Source organism: Anoplophora glabripennis, unplaced genomic scaffold (assembly GCF_000390285.2).
Source record: "Anoplophora glabripennis isolate ALB-LARVAE unplaced genomic scaffold, Agla_2.0 scaffold1091, whole genome shotgun sequence".
Classification (NCBI taxonomy): domain Eukaryota; kingdom Metazoa; phylum Arthropoda; class Insecta; order Coleoptera; family Cerambycidae; genus Anoplophora; species Anoplophora glabripennis.
The window spans coordinates 50,918-76,338 of NW_019417243.1; the positions used below are offsets into that span (position 1 = coordinate 50,918).

Genomic DNA, 25,421 nt, shown 5'->3' on the forward strand with positions numbered 1-25,421 from the left:
TTAAATAGTGATTAATAAGTGGTTGTTAAATATAATATTACCAATTTTATATTTGTTTTAAGAACGTATATAAATCAACTACTAAACTTTGAACATGTTAATAGTTTTTGAAAGCGCCTATACGTATATTATTCATTTATATTAAGTATTAGAGTCAAAAATAGAATAAGGCTGTGGAAATAACATTCCAACATTTTCAGAAAATTGTGTACCCATTTTTACCGCGATTCTCCCATTCTACGTGGTGCTAAAAGTATATGCCGTCTGGTTAAGCTACTTTTCTTAAAAATGCAACTTGTTCTGTGCATTATAATCTCCACCAAAGTTAAATTGATCCTTGCATTTTGAAGGATACATCTTTCAAAAAAAAAAATAAAGTATCTTACACTGTCGTGTTGTATTTGTAACATAACAACGTAATCTTTTAAAAAGTTATGTACGAATATTTCACATTATAATTCACTGTACAATTAAAAACAATAATTTTAAATTCTTTTTCTATTTTATTTTAGAAGAATTACTGATACAGCATACCTGGTTCGGTACGTGCAAACATAAATAATCTCTGTCAGTTGTAAACGTATCTAAGGATTAGTTATGTCTTCTTGACTACGTGAATATTTTTCCAACCATAAGCAATTAATTTAAAACTCAACAACCTTGTGATATGTGGTATAGCACCGGATTTTTTTAAAACTTTTATTATAGGTATATGTATTCGTATACTTATTTAGTAATACGCTTATTTATGACTGTTGAAATTGTTGAAAAGTAGTTTTGATGACGGGACAGTTAAAATAATAATCAAAACCACGACCATAAAATTATATGCTTCAACTGTTTTATCTAAATCAGTTATTTTGTTAACATTATTTTTATTTAATACGTACATCGTAAGATCGTAAGCTACATATAGTGTATTAACTTTGGTGGAGTTTCAAACATCTTGATGCAAACTTATGCAGCACCAACTGGATTTACTTTTATAATAAAGGAACAGGAGCTATTGGCTAGCATCAAGAAAAATGTATAACGTCTGCAGAGATTTTTATGTCTTCGAAATAATGGTATCCATTTTAAGCAGCCGACATTTTTTACGCTGTTTATATATAAAAGTGCAGCATGACTCTCGATATGAGTGAGTTTTTAGCAAACTGCGAGAGAAAATAGACTGCCCAAGATGAACGGAGTAAGTTTTGTCCAATTTAATTATTATTTTCCTTTATTACTTTGTGACTTAATCATAGTTTAATAACTGTAGGAATCATTAGTGGTTCGTTCCTATTTTATTTTAGTTTTAATAATTATGAGTGTTAGTGTTGTTACTTCGGCAAAAACTTCCTGTAATTAATTTTATAATTGTATGCACTAAATTTACATAATTTTCTTGTATAAATATACTATTAGCATTCAACTAGTTCAATATTCATTGCGTTTGAATTATTTTTAATATCAAAAATATTAAATTAAAAATGTTGCAAAATTATTTTCTGTGAAAGTAATCTTTCTACTAAGTATATTGTATTTATACTTTATTGAAAATTTTGTTACGTCCAAAAGAAATTAAAACTTTTCATTAAACTCTTGAGCCAAAACAATCAGTTAGGGGCTGAGTTTTATAACTTGTAATGGTTTTAGTAAAGATTAATAAAAAATATTGTTTTGTTGCTTTAGTTGATTCTAGTAGCCACGTCACTCTTAGCTTTATCGCAAGCTGCAACAGTGGTACCAACAGATTCTTCTACGATAAATATTCAACAGTCAGGAAAAGACTTTTCATATAGCATACAACAAAGTCCAGGTGCAGATGCTGTAGACACACCTCATGCGATCCACCAAGTGCCAGCCCAAATTGCTTCCATTGACAGCAGTACTCAGGCCCAGATGGGATCCAATCAAGATCAAATTCAACAGCAGCACCAAATACAGAAAAGATTGTCGGAGAAAATTCAAACTGAAATTAATAAACAAGAAAAGGTGAAGGTTATAGATTACACAGTTCCTATACCCGAAAATCAGTTGCAGCCTCTACCATCTAATAACGTCGTTTACATATTGCCTTATACTTTTGGATTACACTACCCTCAGCAATTTATAAGATACATTTGAATATTGATGGTTAATTAATTTGTAACACAAAAATTACGACACAAATAAATTCTTCTTTTTCCTTGGTTCTGTTTTTTTTTTTGTTGAAAAGCTCCCAGTTAGGTTTATTGTTTATTTAATATATAAGATTCATTAATTTTAGAACACAACGTCAGACTAACCAGTTATAATAATAAGTATCAACATTTTTGCCATAAAAATTTATAATAACATATATAAATAATACTCTGGACTAGATATGAAATATTAAGAAGTAAGCTTTAGGTCAATGCAATTTATTTTCATTTCATTCATTGTTAGTAAATTTTTTGTAATTCTGTTTATTTATTTTATATAATTTAGTGAAAAACATTTATTATGTTTCAAAACATGAAAATTATCTGAAGGTACATGGTGAAAGTATGGTCAAACATAGAAACATGACATTTCACTTTTTAATTAAATATTTTTGGTTTCTTTTTTAGATACTGACATTTGTCGTTATTTCAATTTTTTACGGTAATTTCTTTTGCATTCATATGTGATACATTTAGTACAGATTTTTCTCATCGAAAATAGATTCTTATTTTAAAATTAGAGAAAAAATCTTATATCTTAAAATGTTATATGGTCCCTTGAGGTCCTGTAGTTCCAAAATTTATTATTATAAAAACAAATGAACATCGCATAAGCGACTTCTGGAAGTGAGTTATGTTTTTATAGATGAAACATTTCTTTATACAGTGTGTCCCACTAAAGTCGGCGAGGTACGATATTAGGTAAAGTATAGGCCCTAGAACTTCGGGAAAAAAATTTGGTTAATAAATCAACCAAGAGAATCGCTGGAAATAGTTTACAAGTTCGTAGCTTGGCCGCTAGGGGGCAATCTACATACCAAAACAGATAATTGAATTTTTCTTTTGTTATTGTTTTTGTTATTATTTTCAAGATTGTTATTGACTCACTCATTTGGGCGGGCTTAGGTAGGTTCTTTTATAAACGCATTTTGTTTTGGTATTTAAATATCTTTTTGTTAGCGGCGTTAACAACCTAAACCTGGATAAATAGCGCCGAGAAATAAACACTTCCGTTAGAAATTTCAAACATATTATATTCATCAACTTTTTGTGCTGTATTCATTTATGTAAAGAAAACTATAGCATTGCATTTAAAATTTTCGAGAAAAATCCATAAAACGGCATTCTTTTGAAATAACGCCATCAATAGGTTTCCCTATTGAGGTAAATGACATTATGCATTCACCACGAGATAAAGCATGAAAAAACCTTTCCAACGAGATATAACACTATGGGCCAATCCTTAAAAAAAATGTATTTTTAGACATTAGCGGCTTCCCTCGCCCTTTCTGTCGAGAGATAGAACAAAATGTCAATAACAAAAGTTATGCGCAATGAATTCGGCTATTCATATTTGTACTATTTAATATACCTGAATAGAAAACATTCTGAGAAAAATTCAACTCTGTTTTGGTATTTAGATTGCGCCCCCTAGCGGCCGAACTATGAACTTGAAAACTATTTTCAGTGATTTTTCTTGATCGTTATATTAATCAAAATTTCCCGAAGCTCTACGGCCTATACTTTCTTTAGTATCGTACCTCGCCGACCTTAGTGGGAAATCCAAACATTTTTTTGTTTAAAAATTATGAATAAATGAAATGTTTGCTGCAGTAGTTCTTTCTAGATAAGACAAAGTCATATCGACACATGATATTCATTTTAGACCACCTGTCCTCACCACCTCTCTGTTACATAGTTAATATTGTACTTATTTTGAGTTACAGAGAAATGATATTTTGTTTCTTTTCATTGTTTAGTCATGAAAAATTTGATGCATCAGTTTAAATAAAATATTATAAATCTTTGCCATTTTTTAATTTGGGATTTGGTATCCAGCATAATTAAAATTTATTACGATATTAATCATAGGTGAATCATATATAAGATAGATTTTAGCCAGGGCGTTTGCACAGTTGATGTCAAAAAAAAAATGTTTTGCAAAAGATTGAGCTGAGTTTAGAATTTCATTATACGGTTTATCTTTGGTTCTTTGTTATTTTATTTATATTAAAAATAAAATGAAATAATTTCGGTCCGTTGGGGGGGGGTGGCGATCGCCCTTAGATCCGCACCTGAATAGTACTAACTTGAATGTATGAAGATGCAAATTGGAGTATCTATAGTGGTGATATCAATTAAACAGTATTAAACATATAAGCAACGTGCCTACCAATTTTAAATAAAGGGATTTTCATTAAAAAAAAACCTTGCATTAACAAGCTGCATATGAAATTATTTTCAAAACCCAGTACAATACACGCGTTTACAGTAATAGGCAACCAAATGTACACCATGCGTTAAACTGACAATAATACCACAAAATGAGTGCCTATTATTTAAAAACTTGAAATCATAAATTTAGTATTATAAATAACATTTTTTTATTGTTTATATATAGTATACTTATTATAATACATTTTAACAAAAATATAACATTTCATTGGCAGTAAACATAGGACATTGCTCAGCATTTGTAGTAGGTGATTATCACATCACAGCCTGTACTTAGTATTTGGTATCAAATATGTATCCAAACTTCTTCTTTTCGTTACTGGGCGGTAAGTAACTATTTACCACCACGTTACCAATACGGTATGTATTTTTAGTAGATGGTAAAACCGGATTTGGTTCAGATGAGTAACTAGTTACTGGAATACTGGGATAAGAACTTTGAGAATTATATCCTCCAGATCTTAACTGTGCTTCATTTAATCCAGGTGGTATACTCAGGGATCCACCAGTAGTCTTAAATCCCTGTTCCGCACCCGCTTGATATGAAAGGTCATGGCGTCCAAGAGAATTTTTGAAAGAAAAACTTCCTACTACATTGCCGTTGGCATCTGATGACTCTGTTCTTTTATATTCGTCGGTGTCAATGGAAAAATTGTACGACGCATCACCAGCACTTTGCTCATTATCATTACTTGGAAGTGAAACTGAAGGAGATATTGACTTGTAACCAGGAGATTTTAGAATGGTATTAGAATTGGACAAGCTACCTCCAGTTGGCAAAAATCCTGTGGCAGAACCTGCGACAAAACTTAAATCATGGACGCCAGCAGAATTTCTGTAAGAGAAACTTCCTTGAACGTTGCCACTAGCATCAGAAGTTTCGGTTCTTTTGTAGTCATCAGTATCAATGTTGAAACTGTAAGAAGAATCTCCAGTGTTTGCCAAATCATTTTGTTCGGGAGGAAAATGTCTTACTGGGGATGTTGCTTGTGGATTGCTATAAAAAGCAGGAGTTAAAATGCTAGCACTGCTACTTCCAAGACCGTTTGGTACAGACAAGGAACCACCAGTTACTTGAAAACCTGTGGCAGATCCTGCTACATAACTTAAGTCATGATTACCAGCTTGATTTCTGTAGGAGTAGCTGCCTTGTACGTTACCACTTGCATCACCTACTTCTTTCCTTGAAGAGTCCTCGGAAGAATACTCAAATCTGTAAGATCCATCGTCCGGTGTTAAAGAAGAAGAATATGCACCTTGGTTGCGTCCACTAAATGGTGTCTCTGAATTTGGTATTGTACCAGTTGGTTGTGTGGGTAAGCTATTGGGTTGTGACAAACTACCTCCAGTAGCAACAAATCCTGTTTCAGATCCAGCTATGTAAGTTAAATCATGAATTCCAGCAGAATTACTATACGAATAACTTCCTTTAACATTACCATTTGCATCTCCTGATTGCTGCTGAGAAGCATCAGGAGTTAAATATGAAAAGGAGTAGGAACCATCGGCATTAGGAGTGCTAGATGAAGAAGAGGGAATGGAAGGACTGCTACCGCTGTGGGCTGTTGGATGATTATAAGTGTATCCTTGAGAAGGAGAGTTACCTTCAAGACCATTAGGTGTCGCTAGCGACCCTGAAACAGCTACAAAACCAGTATTTTCGCCCGCTACGTATGTCAAATCATGTGCTCGTGCTTCATTGTTGTAGGAGTAACTTCCCTTAACGTTACCGCGTGCATCTGAAGTTTCTTGACGTTTGTAGGAATCGGTGTCGATGTTGAAAGCATACGATGCATCACCAGTTCCGGTCTGAGCATCATTATCCTGTTGCGGGTTTGAATACTGCCTTAAAATTGGAGCAGCAGGTGGGATCGAAAGTGATGGAGAAGCTGTAAAATTGGAATATAATTATAAAAATATAAAAACTTACTTATTATGTTTTAGTTTTAGTTAGGTTTTAATTTATCCAAATTACACCATCTAAAAATGTAAAGAGGAAACATTGGATATTTAGCTTTATTTAATTTATAAATCAAATTGTCCATTGTCTAAATAATTTCTAGTTTGATTGTCACATTTAGAGTTCTTGATTCGAGTAATAAATAGACTGTGCATCTACAGATGAAACTGAAAAACAGTGTCTTCTCAAAATAGGGGTATGTTTCTTGAAACGTCTATGAATCTAAATCTACTGCAACCATTAATAACTGACACGAAAGCCTACAGACTAAAAGATCTACTGTTGAACCGCCTACCTTGTGGAATCCCTTCAGGCACGAATCCTTGAACGCCGGCCGTGTATTTTATGTCCAGTTTTTGTCCAGAAGGGCTATTGTATAAGTAACGTCCTTTAACTTGATTGGAAGCATCTCCCGATTGCTCAGCAGCAGATCCATCACCTGTGTCGTATCCATACTTGTACTGTCCGTTTTCATGAAGAACGAGGTATTGAGATCTTCTAGCTGTTGGAATTTGGGGAAGTGCTTCCCAACATTGAATGGAGTAAACTGATAAAACGATCAACAAAACCTGTAAATAAACAAAATGCCATAACTAATCCGCAACATCGTATAATATGTAGTTGAATAGGAAACATGCAAATTAATGTTTATCTTATATAATGTGTTATATTATACACACAAAATCTATTCTATTTCGATTATATTAAAATTCTATACCAACTATTTACTTTGTTTCCCGTCAGTTTATTGTCAATTTCAATATAATTACCTTTTAATTCAAATGATTTTCAAAAGTATAAACAAATTGATTACAACGATTTGAGTTATGTAATTACATATGCTAAAAAATCGCTTTTGTAAAATTTGAATTTTTGAATTGGTCAAAATTTTAAGTATCAAAATGAATTTATAACAGTTTATTTGATTCGATTATTGTTTTGAATTTAACTTCAACATTCTATATTGTGCAATAAAGTATTAGTTAATGTATTATAATGTACTAATGTTAATAACAAATTGAAATTGATATCAGATTTTAAAATGGAGAAGAGCAATCTCCAAAATGCGGAAATAGGTTAGCTCATTTATTGTGGTTCATTACACGAGTCATTTTCAAAGAGATGAGAAACAAGAAAATTGATAATTTCGTTGGAACTATACATTATTTACCTAAATATATCAGGTATGTATTTTTCCATTCAATATTGAATAGACAATTATTAATTAGTAAGAGTCATAACACTTTTACTAGTTATTGCGGAGTAGTTGCCCACAATATCACTAGTTGATAATAAGTATATCATGTTTGAAGTTGCCTTTTGGCATTCAGAAATATTTTTAGACTTGATTTAAATTAGTTGAATTCCTTTTAAAGCAGAGTAAAGTACTAGAGCTAATAATAAAAACATATTGTTAAAACAATAATTCAAAGTTTTTGCGAAATATAATATTTTTTTTAAACTTTTAACTAATAGTAGCTTGTGTCTAGAAATATTATTTGCGAATTTGTAATTATTATCTACCTATTTTTTTATTGTGAAATTTATAATTAGACAAAAATAAATGTGTGGTTCAAAAATCTAGAATCTTGGTTCATTTTTTTTTAGTAATATGTATAGTACATTCAATAAAATTTTCCAATTATTGATACAAATAAATAATAGTTAAATCAATACACACTAGCAGATATAGATATCAAGTTGGCTTGGCAGCTACTAGAGAGTAAAATACTTACTATTATTTTAAGCATTTTGATGGGCCTGTCTGTAATCTAGTAAGACACTGTCACACCACCGATACTAATAATATTACTTAAACAAGATCACTTTATATATATCCACTTATTAGAGGTGTTGATCTACATGTCAGTGATGTGATTGGATGATCTGGGGACGTTCAAGGATTCTCAAGTACATATTTTTCATATTAATTGATCCAAAAAGACAATTTATGTTTTTAAATACCAATGTAAATGGCATGCCACTTCGTGTCAATAAACAAAACCATCACTGGTTTACTTTGGTACGTTTACTATAGGTTAAACTTCGTAAAATGACAAGAGATCATATTACTTAAGACTAATAAAAAAAAAGCCGTATTTATATGACTTAATTACTATTGTTAATATTGTTGTTCGGAAAAGCACACCAACATTTTATCTATAAAAATTTTTGTTTTTATACTTTTACTTTACGAACTCTCGACCCTTAAAAAATGTAGCGATTGAATGAAAATATAGAAAATTAATTGAATGCTTATAAGAATAGGAATAGCTGAAAATGGACAATGGTTTCAATATATTATTTATTAAAAAGTTTTGGTTTTAATTTTGAGAAAATATAAAATTTTGTTACTGCTACTTCAACTTGGTTGGATCTATTGCAATTGGTTATCATAGAATTTTAATCCGACATAATCTGTAAGAAAAATAAAATCAGAAAAGACTAAAATGTCATATTTTTAATATCTCTTTATTTTTGGAAATTTATTTCAGTGAAGTGTTTGACATGGTAGTCATAAATGATTGATATTGAAGATATTTACATAAAAAAAATACGTAGGTTTTTAATTCTGGCAATTTATCTAATTAATGATGTCTATTTTGTATAACAAGCTCGACATTACGTTAAACTATCAGATAATTTCAAGGTGTTTGCCCATCCCAAATTTCGCTAATTTCTGTTATAACTGATCGTAAAATATGCACTGAAATATCCCTCTATATTATCATATTATATGCTAACAAAGTTTGAGTTTATTATATTTTTTTTATATTATCATTTTCCTGTAACGTTATAACAAAGTTACTATTTTTTAACTGTTGAATATGTTTTTCTGTTATAGATAGCAGTTTTAGCATTTTCAAAAAAATACCATACCTTTGTTTATAATTCTTCACAATTAAAAAGAGGTAACTGATGGAAACCATAATTCTTGCAAGTGAAATTGTGTTTTAAAACTGGTACAAAAAATATATATTTTTTTCAACTAATGCAAAAAAACTGTCTCACACCAATATTCTAATTTTGGAAAGAAATTTCTAAATCACTCAGTATTAATTGTAGGTCAAAGGTTTATGGATTTCAGTTATTATAACCTCCGTGTCAAGTTTGCATAAAAAAATTGTAAACTTTTAAACATTTCACTAATGTTTTATAAACAATTGAACAAATTATAAACAGTTTAATAATTATTTACTTAAGTTTGTAACTATATAAATACAGTACGGTAATGTGAAATTTGATGTTCAGCTTTAATTTTTGGTTATTCACAAACATTGCACCGTTTATTGTGCACCTCTAGAGGTAGAAATAGTAATTTTCATCTTTTGTTTTTAAGCTACTTATTTCAAATTTTGTCATTAATATAATAGAGTAACAAAGGCTTTAAAATATATTTAAGCAATAATTTTAATTTTAATAAATACGTAATTAATTTAAAATTATTAATTAATTAATTAATAATTTTTTAATTTTAGCTAAAAGTGTCAAAAATAATAATTAATCAAGTAAGTACGTTATCTATGAACAAAATTTATACGACCTCTCTCGACTGCTTCTGGAACTTGAAATAAACCGCCTATTGTCATTAATTTTGAACACTTTTTACCACTAATTGTAAGAAGCATCTTGAAAACCCAAAACAAGAACCGAAGTGAACATCAGGGCGGACCTAGGAATTCTGATAACGGGTCCACCGCCACAGAACTTAGCCTGAGAACAACGAGAGCAGGTGTAATATTCCCAGATTCCCCGTCATAATAATAGTGAGTCCAGTTTGAAATAACCCGAAAAAAGAATTATGGGCGAAAATTACTATGTCCACCCCCGAAACTAAGACCCCAAATATAAAAAAACTGCTGGATGTAATTATATTTGAAGATAATCCGCTGTTAAAAATGGAAAATTGATAATTTCGTTTTCTTGTAATGTAACATCCTGTAACTTGAAGACAAATGATTTCCGGACATGTGTATAAGAATTTTTTTCATTAATTTGTGCCCCATTATTTTAGTTAAAACTAGATAACTGCTAAGTATTCAGTTTCTTAAAGTTTTCTCTTAATCACTTTAACTTATTTTTTTAAAGATTTGATATTTCTAAAGCTTTATTTATTTGCGTCTTTCGATTGTTGACTTTCCACTTCTTGTAATCAACTATAAGTAGCTATTATGAAAAACATTTAAATTTTCACGTTTCGAACGAAATAAAAGCAATTATCCGCAGAAATCGAACGTGATTTGGGCCACTCCCTGATCTTCGCAGACTGCATTCTTACATGGCAATTAAGAGCAAGTGTTTTTATCCCAAACGCATCAGCAGGTTCTTCTTAGTGGTATCTTCGTTGACCTTCAAAGTCTAACTGATTTTTTCATGACGTTACACTTCCGTCAATACATTTTCAGTCACCATTAATATAAAACGTGTCCGCATCAAAAATAGACTTGTATACAAGGTGCTCATTTATGCCAAATGGTAATTATCTAATTAAACAATTATTATTAATTGTTAAACGAACTTGAATAAAATTAAAGATAAATACCCCAAAATAAGAAAAATTATTCATATACGCATAGGTCGTAGCATATTTCGATTTCCAGATACAGAGTTAAAATTTAAAAAAAGTATGTCATTTATTTAAATATGTCTTAAAATGATAAACGAAGAATAAGAACTTGAGGTAATGACTTACTGATTATGGAAAAAAATTATAATTAGAGTTAATACATACAGAAATGTCAAATTATCGTTTCGTCATTATTAAGTTATTAAGCTTTTAGTTTGCTATAACATTAGTGTTAATAAGTAATTAATTTTTCTTTTATCGAAAAGATTGGAAAATTTTACAAATGCGGAATTGTCAGACATGCATTTTGTCTATGGTCGAAGTAATGGAAATGGTCGGCAAGCTCGACGATTGTATGCTGAGTTGTATCCAGGACGTAGGGTACCTCATCACACAATATTTGCTCGTCTTCATCAACGTTTGCGCGAAAATGGTTCATTTAAGAAACAAACGGTTGACTGTGGGCGCCCTCGAGAAGTACGAACTGTGCAACTAGAAGAAGCAGTTCTCGAGTTAATTGCGGAGTCACCTGAAACAAGTACTCGAAAAATTGCCAACATATTGAATGTAAGCAACTTCACTGTATTTAAAATTCTTAAAGAACAGCAATTGTATCCGTTTCATATTGAACGTGTGCAAGCTCTACTACCTAGAGACTTTTTTCCGCGCCTATTTTTTTGCCAATGGATTAATCATCAAATCGCTCAAATTCCTAATTTTTTAAATGCCGTTTTGTTTACTGACGAGGCTACTTTTGGACGACAGTGTATACGAAATTTCCATAACAATCACTTATGGGCTGAGGAAAACCCCCATGGAATCTTTGAAGCTCATTTTCAGCATCAGTTTTCCGTAAATGTATGGCTTGGGGTAATTGATGATCATTTAATCGGTCCATATTTCCTCCCACAACGACTAACAGGCGAATCTTATCTTAATTTCCTACAGGAAGAGTTACCTGTTCTTCTTGAAGAAATTCCTCTACAGCTGAGACAACACCTATGGTACATGCATGATGGTGCACCAGCCCATTTTAGCATTAATGTACGTAATCACTTAGACACAGTATATCCAAATCGTTGGATAGGTAGGGGAGGTACGGAACATTGGCCTGCTCGATCGCCGGATTTAAATCCTCTTGATTTTTGCATTTGGGGTTTTCTTAAGTCATTAGTTTATTCCACTCCCGTTGAAAATGTTGATGACCTGAGGAATCGAATTATAGTCGGCTGTGAGACAATAAGAAATATACCAGGAATATTTGCGCGAATACGACAATCAATGAGGCGAAGAGTTGAATCTTGTGTCACGTCTGAGGGAGGTCATTTTGAACATTTGTTGTAGCTTTGCGCCTTTTCAAAATTTTATTAGTGTTATTTTCTGTTATTGTTCTGGTTTAATGTTATTGTATTAGATAGTTCTTGATAATGTATTAAAGAAATAAAAAATACGCGTTAAGATGTTTTATTTTTTTGCATCAAAACGGCGCCCCATACGAAGAAAAGGCAAGAGAGATTTTTTGTCACAAATTGAACGAGGAATTCAAAAATGATTTTTAATTTGTAATATCTCAGTGGCGTACCATTTTTTTCTTTAAAAAAATTGAGATTATTACCCGTACGCGCGCCAATGATGAACATAAAATTCTTAATTGCGTGTCAAAAAATGCGCAATAACTACCTCTTAAAACCCACCAAATTTCATTTGCACATCTCGACCGGTTTCAGAGCAATAAATTAAATCGTCAGTTTTTAAGAAAAACTTTGACACCCCGTATCTCGGAAAACGAATCATTTGCGGACATACGTTTATAAGCAAACTGCCATTATTTTCTCATGTACGCCATAATTTCGATACCACTAACAATTTTCTGATTGGGAGAAATGCATTTAATTCCCGTGTGTTTCTAATAGAAAAAATGCATTCTATTTTATTCAAAAAAGCGATTTTTTGAGTAATTACTTATATCGTTAAATACAGAGTTATTAAAATGTATGCAAAGGCTAAAGTAAGATAACTATCGAAAAATCGTAATACGCAAATAGTCCAATCAGTCTGTCACGGCCTAATGTTAAATTTGCAAAAAATACCACCTGGAAACAAAAAATATGGTGATATAGGAAAAAAATTCTAAGAAAAATAAATAGTGTGTTTTTTACTGTGGCGCATAAACAGCGAAGTTAACCTAAAAAATTCATAAAAAGTCAAAAAAAACGGTTTTTCACTAATAAAGAAAAAACTCTAATCGAAAAAAGTTAAATGAGAAAGTTGTAGCTGTTAAAAAAAACTATCGATTCGTATTTTTAGATATATCGATTGCAATATTACTTTTCGAGATATATCGAAAAAACCGTCAAAAATCGATTTTTTTGTTTTTCTGTATCTCTTGCAAATTAAGGTTTTGAAACTTGTTACTTGCTGTAAACGTAGCGCTCGGCAAGCAAAAAAGTGCCTTTTTTAAAATTAAAAAATATTAAAAATTTTTCGAGTTATACAGATTTTTCGAAAAAAGGTCATCTCGAAAATCGACTCTTCTTGCTCTACAGGTAGTCGTAGAAAAACGAATCAGGGCTCATTTTTTACCTTACACTTTCATGGTAAAAAAGAGTTTATTCATTTCAAGTGTCCAAAAATGACTTTTAAAATTTTTTGGTCGTGTTTTTCTTGAATATCTTTTTCGATTTTCATTTCTGTATGTCCACTACAGAAATCGATTGCTGGCATTTTTAAGCGAATTTAAAAAGAAACATTGCTCTACGACCTTCTGGAGCCGAGATATTTTTTTTTTTCAAAAAATTCCACAGGCCGCTATTTAAGTCTACAGCGACTATTCTTACAGAGATTGAAGACTTATATTTTCAATAAAAAAATACTGTGGTTTATTTTAGCCACTTGTGCATTTTTAATTGTGCGTCAAACCGAAGCATTCGAACGCGAGCTACCTGTAGTGGGCGACGGAGTGGGGGTAAAGCTACTCGGCCGCTTCGAAAACTGAATTCGCTCATTCAGAAGCGCCCTTACTCTCAATATCTTCATGAAAACTCTGCAATGTTTTTGAAACGGTTGATCTAGAAATAAAATATCTTTCCAATCGGGATGCAATTAATGAAATATGTCCACAACTTCGTCACTTGTATCGCCATATCATATGATCAAGGGTGTTACATTAAAAAAAAGCAACTTTGTTTCGTCATGACTTTTTGAATAATCCTGTATACTTAATTTTTCTTTATTGTGATAGATTTAAAAAAAACCGTAAAACGTACGTGTCTTATGATTTTTCGATAACTATACGTTAGGAGATAATCGGCGTTCCGTACATATCAGCGACCCTGTATATTATTCGCTTCACACAAAAATATATAGGAATTTTTTGTATATAACATTAAATAAAGCTAAAAAATAGGTACTTACTGGTCATTTTTGCTAATAAAATTGAAAACTTTCATTTTCTATTATCAATTCACAAAATATTGAGTGTCGTCGAAATTCTAAGGTTCTTAAATAATAAAAAAAGTTAAAATAGGTCATTACAGAAGTTAAGGCGGCGGGAAGATCTTGAGTGGAACACACTGTATGTTAACGCATTTTCGTAATCCATATTCAGCCCCCTACGTTATAGATATTTGGTAATTTCTATAAGTATGTTACAACTCAAGTAAAGACATATCATTATATAAATAGTTTATTATAATTAAATAGAAGTTATTCCTAATATAAATACATCTACAGCAAAATGAGATTACGTGTTAGGAACTAATGTGGTCTCAGCAGTCGTCTCAGTGGCAATTTTTTCACTTTTGTCCTCAGTTCTGTTTGTACTGACAATCTGATTTGAAGATTCATTTAACTGTTCAGTTCTCATGTTGGTGTCGACTTTATATTGTTCGCTTGGGGAAGGAACACTCGGACTAATTGGTATCAAGTCGATGGCTTGCACGTGTGCTCTTACGGAAACTCCAGGCGGTACGGTAAAAAGCTTATCGCCGACATTTGTGACGATTGTTCCTGCGCATCTCTTGCAGGAATCATCTGTAGCCCCAACATGTATAACAGGTCTGCTGCTAAACGGAGGTCTAGCATTGCCAGTTTCGCTGCCAAATAAACCAAAATCACCGCCTACTTCATTAGAACTTTCTCCAGAAACGCTTGGTTTACCTGATCCATAACCTTCGCCATAATCAACACTCCCTGGAAATCCGCCAGGTTTTACTCCTGATGCAGTGGTTGAAGGAGTTAGAGTAGATGAAGTGCTTCCAAGTCCCCCAGGACGTGGCAAGTCTCCATGAGATGGTTTAGTGGGAGGAGGAGGTTTATAGGAGCCATCATCAGTGATCCCAAGTCCCCCAGGTCGTGGTAAGTTTCCATAACCAGGCTTAGTTGGACGAGGTTTATAGGAGTCATCTTCTGAAGGCTTGTAAGAGCCGTCATCCTCATCACTGGATATTCCTGGTTTGGTTGGTAATTGCCCTGGTGTAGGCCTACTCGGTTTAGCAGTTGTGCCACCAATACCACCAGTAGTTCCAGAGCCTCCTGTACTGGCGCCGCCTTCTCCAAATAAATCCCCAAAATCATCTGTATCTTCATCTGTATAAGACGGTCTGCCAAAGGTAGGCTTATTACTCGGCCTTACAGGCTTCTTATTGCCAAAAGTGAATTCGTCTTGGTCTTTGTCTTTGCTAAAATCAGTACCATCTTCTTTTGAACTAGGTTTACCATCACCAGGTTTTGCTCCACTGGGTTTACCTCCACTAGGTTTGCTTCCACTAGGTTTAACATGACCACTAGCCGCTGTATCAAATACGTCACTATCTTTCCCATAATCATAGAAATCTGGAGGTATGATTTCAGGGCGTCCGAAAGGAAAGACGGTCGGTAAATGTGGACCTTTGACAGTCTTCAGGACTCTGTATCCAGTTTCCGGTCCCGCGATGTAGTGAACTGAATGTTGTACTCCTTTGTCGTCTAAATACGTATAAGAACCACGGACATGGCCAGTAGCATCACTTGTTTCTGTTCGTCTTTGATCAGGTCCAGCAGATACAAATCTATAAATCAAATAAAACAAGTGAATGTAAAATATTGTAACCTACGTGCATATAGAAATATTCGCATATAGAATATTTATACCTGTAACTTCCATCGAGGCCCCTTTGTATAGAAGTCCTTCCCCTTGGAATAGGTTTCCCTCGTCCGTTAAAGTAAAGTGGTCCATAAGCTCTGGGATTGGAATCAGGAAAAGGTGTTTTAACATGAAACCCTGTATTCTTGCCGGCAACAAACTCGACGTTGTGCCTTTCTCCAACGTCGTCTAAATAGGAATATCTGCCGGTTACGTCACCGGCCCTATTGGCATCTTCCTGTCTTGTATAGGTACGCGTTCTGAAAGAAAAATTGTAGCTTGGATCTTCGTAAGGGTCAGCTAAGGGGTCGTCGGGAGATCCGACGGGTCTTGGGCCTGATTGGTTGAGATCGAATTTTCTTACGACGTTTTTCCCGCGAGGTCTGAAGCCGCGTGGGCCGGCAGTGTATACCGTCGAATCGAAAGCTCCTGCAATGAAGATGGAAAATTAAAAACCTTTTATATGTTTCTGTACTTTAATAAAAAAGTTTATGTTATAACTTGAAAATGAAAGTGCGCACGAACAATTTGATCACACTGTCTTATTAACACTGCAAAAACCTTAAACTTTGTAATTTAAAATTTCTTTGTAAAATAAATAGCAACGGAGCTACAAGCATCTGAAAAAATTGGTCGAATTCGGATTCTTGCAAATATGTAGTCAGCCATGACATTTCTTCAAAAAATAAAAATAACATTTAATAAGGATCAAAGACTGCATATCTTTCCTCACTTAAGATTTTTTATATCTCTGCTAGATCCCTACACTAAACATCGAAAAAAACTCACCCTGTATTACAACGATTTCCTTTTTCCAATGTAAATTGCTTGATATTGTTTAGAATAAATTCTATATGTTTTTTAATATAAATACTATGTAAAACAAACCATATACTTGTCACGTAATTTATTATTATTTTTTAAATAAAAATTATTTCTTTAAAATAAAAACAAGTGTTTTTATTTTCTTTCTTTCTTAGATTCTTTTTATCGAAAAGTAATATTGACTTTGAATTCTCATTAACAAAGGACGCGATATTCATATCGAAATTGGCATTTTTATGGAATTTACTATTGACTGCATTGATTCAAAACCTAGTATAGCCTTGAACAATATACGGGTGATTTTTTTAACCTGAGACTTTGAGAATATATTATTGCTAAAATTAGTTCCTCCCCCCCACTCCTTATAGATTAGACTGGAGGTAACTTTGTAATTTTAAATAGGAACCCCTATTATTTATTAAAGAAATACCACGTTTTCACTGTAAATAATCAAATTTTGTTTTAAAACAAATTATATTTCTCAAATTTTCAGTTATAGCTAGCTGTTTTACATTGACAATTTATTCATGAATAAATTGACGAAGTTCTTCATAAATTAATACACGAATTTATTGGTAAACAGTGTGGTTTTACACTGCTACAGACTTTGTCAAGTTTTTTGACATAATAATCAGTTCTACCAATGAATAAAAGAAGCAAAAAAATTTCAAAAAAGTCACCTTTCCACTCATAATTGTAGTGATACAACAGCGGTACCGTTCTGACACATATTATATAAATATTAGTTATTGTAACAAATCAGTAAAAACAATGCAAAACTAGTACGACGCCACACAATTATTTACATATTCCAATAACATAACCTCATTACTGATCTGAGGCTGGAAATCTGTTGAAATGGTACTTCTGAACTTCACGAAGAAATTGACGAAAATTAGAACATGCTCTAATTCGTCAAGAACTTGATGAATAAATTCATGAAGTTATTTGACAGCAGATTTGGTGTATTACCAATTGTCCAATTTCTTGATGAAGCGATTTCATGAATTAATTGATCAATAAATTGTCAATGTAAAACAGCTATTACTGAAAAATGACTTGTCAAGAAACTACTATTATCTTAATCAAGGAACAGGCGTCCGTTTTGGGATCTTTGCTCAATTCGATTTTCTTCGCTTATGACTTAACGGAGTGCTTGATTAAATCTGCTTTTAAATAAATGTATCTTTTTGTATTTTGTTTTAAAGATACCATTTCTATTGTTAAATATTATTTTTATGAAAATGTTTTATTATGTTTCCATTTAACGTTTGTGTTATTTCTTTCTTTGTGTTTTTTGTGTTTGCAAAAACACGAAATAAACGTAGAAAGAAAGAAATAACTTTAAAAAACAAGATAATTTAATCAAGTATGCTGAAGGGAACAGAAAACTGCTATGTCGACGTCGTCAAAAATAAATCAATTTTGAAACAAAAATACTGAACGTAAATATTAAAGATTGATATAAGAAAATGCAAGAAAACATTATGCATACCTGTACCAGGATTTCTTCCCCCAAATTCTCCCTTTACAACGTTATTCCTATTGGCGTCAGCGAAGTGGTACGAGTCAGGATTATTATAACCAAATTCATATGACCCATCTCTATGAATGGTATTATAACTGTCGTCTGCTCCTTTAACTTCCTTCAATGCAAGAACCAGGAGAGGAATCCATAACAACAACTAAACAAAAAAAAGTCTTTTGGAGTGATAACTTGTTTATTTCAAAAAACATATCTTGTATGTTAAATTGCGATGTTAACTGCACTAACATTATGTTTTAACTTACACCATCCATCTATATTTTTAAATGAAAATAAATATTTGTGGCACTGCAAAGTTTCTTCAAGAAGTACAATTTCTTACTGAGGGAATTATACTCTCTATTCGACATAATTTTCTTAAATAATTAGCAATGATCGCTATGTATTATAATTATTGCTATTACCATTACAGACATTATAATAGAAAATGAAATTTCACTTATGTTTTGTCTTGGAAATATTTAGATTTAGCACTGTACTGTTTAGTACTGTACTGTATATTTTATACAGTACCATATATTGTTACATCAGTGCAATATAACTATTGAAATTAATCATTCTTCGTGAAATACAAAATATTTTTGTATAAAATTGTACAGATCAAGAATTTTGAATATTGATGTATTAAATATTTTTTTCTTCATTTGACGTAATATTGAGGAATAATTAAGCTACTGACTTATTATAACCGCTATAAGCATACTGTAAAAAAGTGAAAAAATCTGCACGTATCGTCTTTCCATTAATTAGCCCATTTAAAATATAACAGTGAATTCAGCTCATTTAAATAATCATCTCATTTAAATATTGATACTTGGCTGTTCCAATGATATGCAAAAAATTTAGTACCGTGTGTAAACGTGACAATTTTCAAAGTAGGTGTTAAGAGATGAAGCAGAAATACGTGTTTATAATGAATTACTACTATATATAAGTTTCTGGGATGGGTCATACCGCTTAAATTCATTATCCAAATATCTGTCATACATTCGAAATTAGGCTCGTTTATTTTGATTACAAAAAAAACTTAAATCCTTCAATGTTTACACTATTATTCATTCTGCTATTATCGAAACAAATGGAAAATTGAGTACGGCTTTTTTAAGCAGTTTAGTATAGGTATATATACCTACAGAGTGTCACTAAATAAAAGGTTGTTAACGTAACAATACAGTTTTTAAAAAGGTAACCGCCAAATTATTGTTTATCAATTTGTAGAAAACATTTAAACATAAAATTAGCCAAATTTTGTGTTCCACAAGTATTTGGATATTTTTTCTGAATTTAAGAAAAACGAGGCACTGATTTTGTAGAAGTGAAAACAGTTCATAAGTATCACCACAACAAAGCACAATAATCCAACAGGAGCGAACACAAACAATAAACACTGTACTCACATTGTGGAACTTCATATTAAAAAATATTCTATTCGAAAATCTCGTTGAAACTGAATTTAAAAAATGATAAATAACCTTTTATACTGACTAATCAGATAGTGGGGTAGTAACACTATTTTTTTGTTCGGCATTGTTTTAATAAGACATATGTATATGGTTGCCCAAATCAAATAGTTCCACAATTGTAATGAAATGCCTTCAGAGCTTGTTTGAACATCTGGATCCCGAGAGAATTCCTTGTACCATGAAGATCGAAGATGGCCTTGCATATTCCTTAATGGTCTGCTGGGCGCAATTAAGATCCCGGACCCCACAATATTCTAATAGCTGAGACTCTTTGACTTAAATTATTCACGATTCGATTTTGCAACACATCTTTTATATTTTTATTTCATTAAAGTATTAATTGCTTATTGTTTTAATTGCAACTTACTCGTAATATTTTGTTAATGGCTTTAAATGTCATATTTATTAATAAACTGCGTTTATAACAGTTCATATTGTTTCTTTCATTTGAAGGTTTAAGATGATAAAGATCTTACGCTTTTGTGTAATTTTATTTTAATAATCTGCAAATTAAAATTATCATTTTTCAAGTGACGCTAGTATCTCAGCCTTATAATTTATCTAAAGAAAGTTTTTTCATTACGCATTTGAATACAATTATCCTGTAACTGAGGTAAGTTAGTATTGCTTTTCTTCTGCTAATAATAAAAGAAACTGTTTTCTTTTAATGGAACAATTTTGAAGCAGTCCATCTACTATTTTCTTTTATCAGTATTAATATTTTTAGTCCATTAGAAGGTTATTTATTTTCTTAAATAAAATCTTCAATTTTTTAGTGTAGTAGTAAAGTGTATATTATCGTAGTAAAGTATAGTATAGTTAATTTAATCAAAATACTTAATGTTAATTTTTTTCTGATAAAAGTTGGCTGTCCAGCAGATTTGTTATGAAAATTTTCCATACTCATTATAAAATTCCTCATGAATTTTTATAAATATACATAACTTAAACATAATTTATTTGTTTGCTGTAAATTAATTTACAACTATGATTAATTTCTCATTAAAAATTCACCATATATCTCTTTTCAGTCAAAATAATCAAGTTTGCACATAGATTTGCTTTCCAGCAAAGTTATAGATTTCTAAATCCAATATATTAAATACATAGAAGCTATGTGATTTTCATCACGTACATCTTAATTTTTTCTTGTGTTTTAATCAATAATTAAATATTGAAAAAAAAGCATTGAATTTATACCTACAATATCTAGTGAAAGCTAGGATTATTTGTCAGTAGGACCACCAGACACATACCGGTTTCAAACTTTCCTTCAATGCATCCAAACAGACAGAGCAACCTTAAGTGTTGACATTGCAGGAAATAACTACTATAATAATTAATTCAATTCTAGTCAGGGCACTAGTCTAAACTAGAATTGTTGTTTCTTACAATATAATCAGTTAACTTTTGCCAAAGAGAACTAGTACCTTGTTTTTGACCAAAAGCTTACGTGGAACTCCACATCGAGCAAGAATAGCCTTGACATGTGCAGGGCAGCAAATGGTATGCAAAGACTAGATGTCTAAGCATCAATCGGAAATCCTGCTGAATCTACCACCATTCTCTCAAGAAGAGGCTAGGTTATGTTGCACATATGTTATATATTACAAATAAGTAATCCATTGATTGCCTGGAGGTAATGAGCAAATCTGTGCGATGAGATAAAGGCATATTCAGTTCTAAGAATGTAAAACTGATTATTTACACCGAGGTATAGTTGTCAAAAGTATTTCAAGATATCATAAAGAAAGGACGGGATAAGGGTGCGGGACGGGGAAAGGGAGGAGGATATCAGAAAGAGAAGAGACTCAAAGATAGAGCACTAATTTGTGGAATTAAAAGGTTCAAATCTTGAAGGAAGAACTCATAGAAACTGTAAGATGAGTAATGGTTAGTAAGGAGGTGCGTTAAAAACCAATTAATCGTTGTGAACACTTTGGTAATAGTAGGAAGCCAAAAGGACTTGCCCCTAGTTTTTGTACTAGACCACGACCATGATGGACATCGAAGCAACAGGCATACTAATTAGATAGACTCATTTACAGAACTAAAGGACTTGAAGTTTCCTACAATATTGCAAGCTGAGTTATTAAATCTTGAAATAATGGGTGAATGATGAAACCCAAAATAGTGACAAGGAATTAAACAGAGGTAAACCAAGATGTTCTTAAAAGTACCAACTAAATAAGTAGTTGACGACGTACCTACTGAACCAAAATCACTGTAAATCCCCTCGCCTCTCACGAATCAGGGTGATTTTTCAACCATAAGTTCCCTCACTCCTCACGATTGTTCAACGGGTGAACCCTCTTATTTCTCACGAACTGGTAGGTTTTCACACGAACACCCCTTGGAAAGTTGAAAAAGTACTCCGATTTCGGAAGGCGAGGGGACTTACGGTTGAAAAAGTACCCTGAACTATGAGAGACGAGGGGACTCAAAAGTTACCCTGAATCACACCCCACTTGACTTTGTATGAAAATTGCCATTCCAACCCTCATAAGAGCGTGTATGTGAATGGCAAAGGGTGCTGGGGGTTGACGAGGGGGTTGGATTCATTTTCGGCAGTCTTCTTTGTTTTTACTACTAATTACGTTTGGAGAATAATATGTATAGTAGGGTGGTCCAAAAAAAGAGAAAACGATTTTTTTTTCGTCTCTTGTGAAAATATGTTAGTTTATCATGTTTTAAGAGCCCCCTCAAAAAATCAGCTCAAAAAAGTTTTTTCTTTTTTTAAAGAACGCCATATTTACGGAGATAGCACTCCCTTCTGTTTTACTTAAAAATAAAAAAAGAAGACCTTTTGAGACAAATGACCTTTACAGTATTAAAAACAATAGTTCGACTTATCGTCAGTAAAAATTGGAATTTTTTTATCAGTTAACAAAAAAATTACGACGAGTTAAATTGAGAGGTATCAATAATTTTATATGCAGAAAACCGTGATCTTTTCAACATTTTCATTAATAACTAACAAATGGGATAACGAAACCAACTGAAATTTTAGCACACAATAGAGTAATAGTGATGCTATATATGGTCGAAATTTCAAATTTTTTGCCCCAACGTTTTCTTAATATCGGTTTCCAAACTCAAAGGTCTATTTCATTTATTTCGATAGTAAGTGACTAAAAATAAGCAAAAGTTGATTGTCAAGACAATATGAAATTAAAATCGTGTTAGTTATATTTATATTCAAGAATGTATAATTTTTTTGGTCGTAACTTTTTTCATTAAATATCCAGTGGTTTCCTTCTTATTGTTAAGTAGCTTGAAGATTTGTAGATTTGTAGATTGAAGAAGAAATCTACCTTAGCCAGGCTAATTTTTAAGCTGTAAATTTATTTTGAAGCTATCAAGGAAGTGGAACATTAATAACGATTTTATGTGGGACACCCTGTACGTAAAATTTAATATTTATTCTTAATAAAGAAAAATTAGTACATATTATTGTTTTTTTATGCGTTATATTTTCGTACTACTTAAGCTTTACAAAATTTTATTACTTAGGTACTTTTAAAAAATTACCCATATGTATTTATATATCAAAGATAATAATATTAGACCATTATGCTTTATTTTAGCATGCATTTATAATAAACCAACTCTGTGTTTTCTCTTTCATTTTCAAGGGTAGCGACACCTGTGACAGAGTATACAAACTAATTATACTTACAAATTCTTGTATTCAGATAGAAATCGCTATAATTCTGGTTTAAATATATAATAAAAATGGAGTCGTGTGTAAAATGTTGTCATTTTACTTGAGGACACAAATTATAGAATTATTAATAAATATTAATCTGAAAATTAAATACAAATGATCCTAGGTGTCCGTTCTAGTGAGTGAAGTAGTTTGGTTATTGGACCTGACCTAGTTCCGTCGTAAATGCAATATATTGACAGACTAACAGTATGGTTAAAATTGAGGTACTTTGGCATTTATTTAAATTATTCTTCTGTTCCCATGAGCATTGAAATTTATCTCACTCACTAGCGGGAACCATTGCGAATACATTGATATACATATAATAATATTCAATTATGTTAGTTTCTTCGATGATTTGTGTCCTCATCTGAAGCTCTGTTACACGGTAAAAATATACATACTAAATCGCCCCCTTAATATCGCCCACTTTAAAATTTTTAGAATCTGTAGCCAGCAAGGAACCAGGTTCATCGAATAATTTGTAACACGTCTTTCACCATTCAACAAGATAACAGCGGTCTCTTTTAATTTTCTTTTAAGGCTATTATTTTTCTTTTCCAAAATTTTAGCCAACTTTTATATCAATGTTTTACAGAAGTAGGAATTAATGAATTCTGTATCAGCTTTATAGGTACTGATTCATTCTGTAATTGTTACTAATACTACAGCTTAATACGCAATATCAATGACGCGAGTTAAAAATTCCGTCTCTATAATTTTCGATCAGTCATTTTGACCGCCATCGAAAATTGCAAAAGTTCACAGATTGTTCTTAGTTGCTGTTGCATCCGGCAAAAATTTTAATAGCTGAATAACTAGTATAATTTTCTGCAGGGATCAGATAACTTTATTTTGGATACCAATCTAGGATGACCACCACGTATAAATTTATGTTTCTAGCCTTGTTAAAGAGGAAAGGAAGTTGCGCACTCCTGTATCTCTTGAAGTTATCGACCATTGTTGTTGGTAATTATTAAACAATACGAAGAACGGTATCGTAAGTTTATTGCTTTAAAACTATTATTAGGGTGGATTTGAGTTAAGATCCAAACTAAGCCTCAGTTATTAATTATTTCCCATCATTAAATATGAATTATAGAATGATTCATTTCCATTTTGAAATAAATATGTAACACTAATTTCTTCCTCTGTCTTAACTGTCACCAAATAATATCAAAAAATACTCGAACAGTAAGCAGGAAAATTAAATTGTTAGACACAATGTTTTCTACCAAAAATGATCACCCTAGTGACTTTTATTTTTGCTTGTAGAAAAACATCGTTTAAAAAAATCTATTAAATTTTCTGCAAAAATTAATTTTTGAAACCTCGAAAGACCATACAATGTTTGTAGGAAATAACTTTTTCCGAATGAAAAAGTTACTATAGTAGGATCGTATTCGATGCAAAGTAGAGCAAAAAGTTGTAGGTCTTTTATTAAAGGAAAATCGTGTCATCATTTTTAGGAGGCGTAAGATGAACCATTTCAAATTTAAAATGAAATTGAATGTAAAATCTGAAATACCGCTGAATACGCACTGTGTTCTGGTACTAGCTGTAGTCGGCCAGGTGCATCGAGTGTACGAAGTGGTCGGTTATACGTCAAATACTAACCTGGCGAGCTTGATCGTAGAGCAGGGAACAATAAACAGTGGCGCGTACAGAGGTGAAATGTAGTACATATGTGGAATTTAAATAACGAATTGGATTTATAATAAATTACATTTAAAACAAATAGTTTATGAGAATAAAGGGATTTTTGTAGGAACAGGGTTCCAGACGTGAACTGATCTCTTCATCGCACCCCATTACGATTCTTTTTTTTA

The 25,421-nt window shown here is 32.0% G+C and overlaps 2 protein-coding genes across 2 annotated transcripts; one reads left to right on the forward strand and one right to left on the reverse strand.

Annotated features, from left to right (window-relative positions):
* Nucleotides 1-1,168: 1,168 nt before the first annotated feature.
* Nucleotides 1,169-2,109, forward strand: LOC108915633. Its single transcript, XM_018721722.1, has 2 exons — nt 1,169-1,189; nt 1,675-2,109. The coding sequence occupies exons 1-2, from the start codon at nt 1,181-1,183 to the stop codon at nt 2,107-2,109; spliced, it is 444 nt and encodes a 147-aa protein (XP_018577238.1). The 5' UTR covers nt 1,169-1,180.
* Nucleotides 2,110-4,573: 2,464 nt separating this feature from the next.
* Nucleotides 4,574-19,836, reverse strand: LOC108915631. Its single transcript, XM_018721719.2, has 6 exons — nt 19,818-19,836; nt 18,370-18,559; nt 16,058-16,478; nt 14,754-15,975; nt 6,656-6,929; nt 4,574-6,289 (listed from the first exon to the last, which is right to left on the reverse strand). The coding sequence occupies exons 1-6, from the start codon at nt 19,830-19,832 to the stop codon at nt 4,674-4,676; spliced, it is 3,738 nt and encodes a 1,245-aa protein (XP_018577235.2). The 5' UTR covers nt 19,833-19,836; the 3' UTR covers nt 4,574-4,673.
* Nucleotides 19,837-25,421: the final 5,585 nt, after the last annotated feature.

Bases quoted from the DNA above. Each gene is read 5' to 3' on its own strand.
- LOC108915631 (XM_018721719.2), bottom strand. The intron at 16,479-18,369 runs GTATGCATAATG...TCTTCATTGCAG, and splicing joins GGGAAGAAATCCTGGTACAG to GAGCTTTCGATTCGACGGTA. The intron at 6,290-6,655 runs GTAGGCGGTTCA...CCAATTTTACAG, and splicing joins GCCTGAAGGGATTCCACAAG to CTTCTCCATCACTTTCGATC.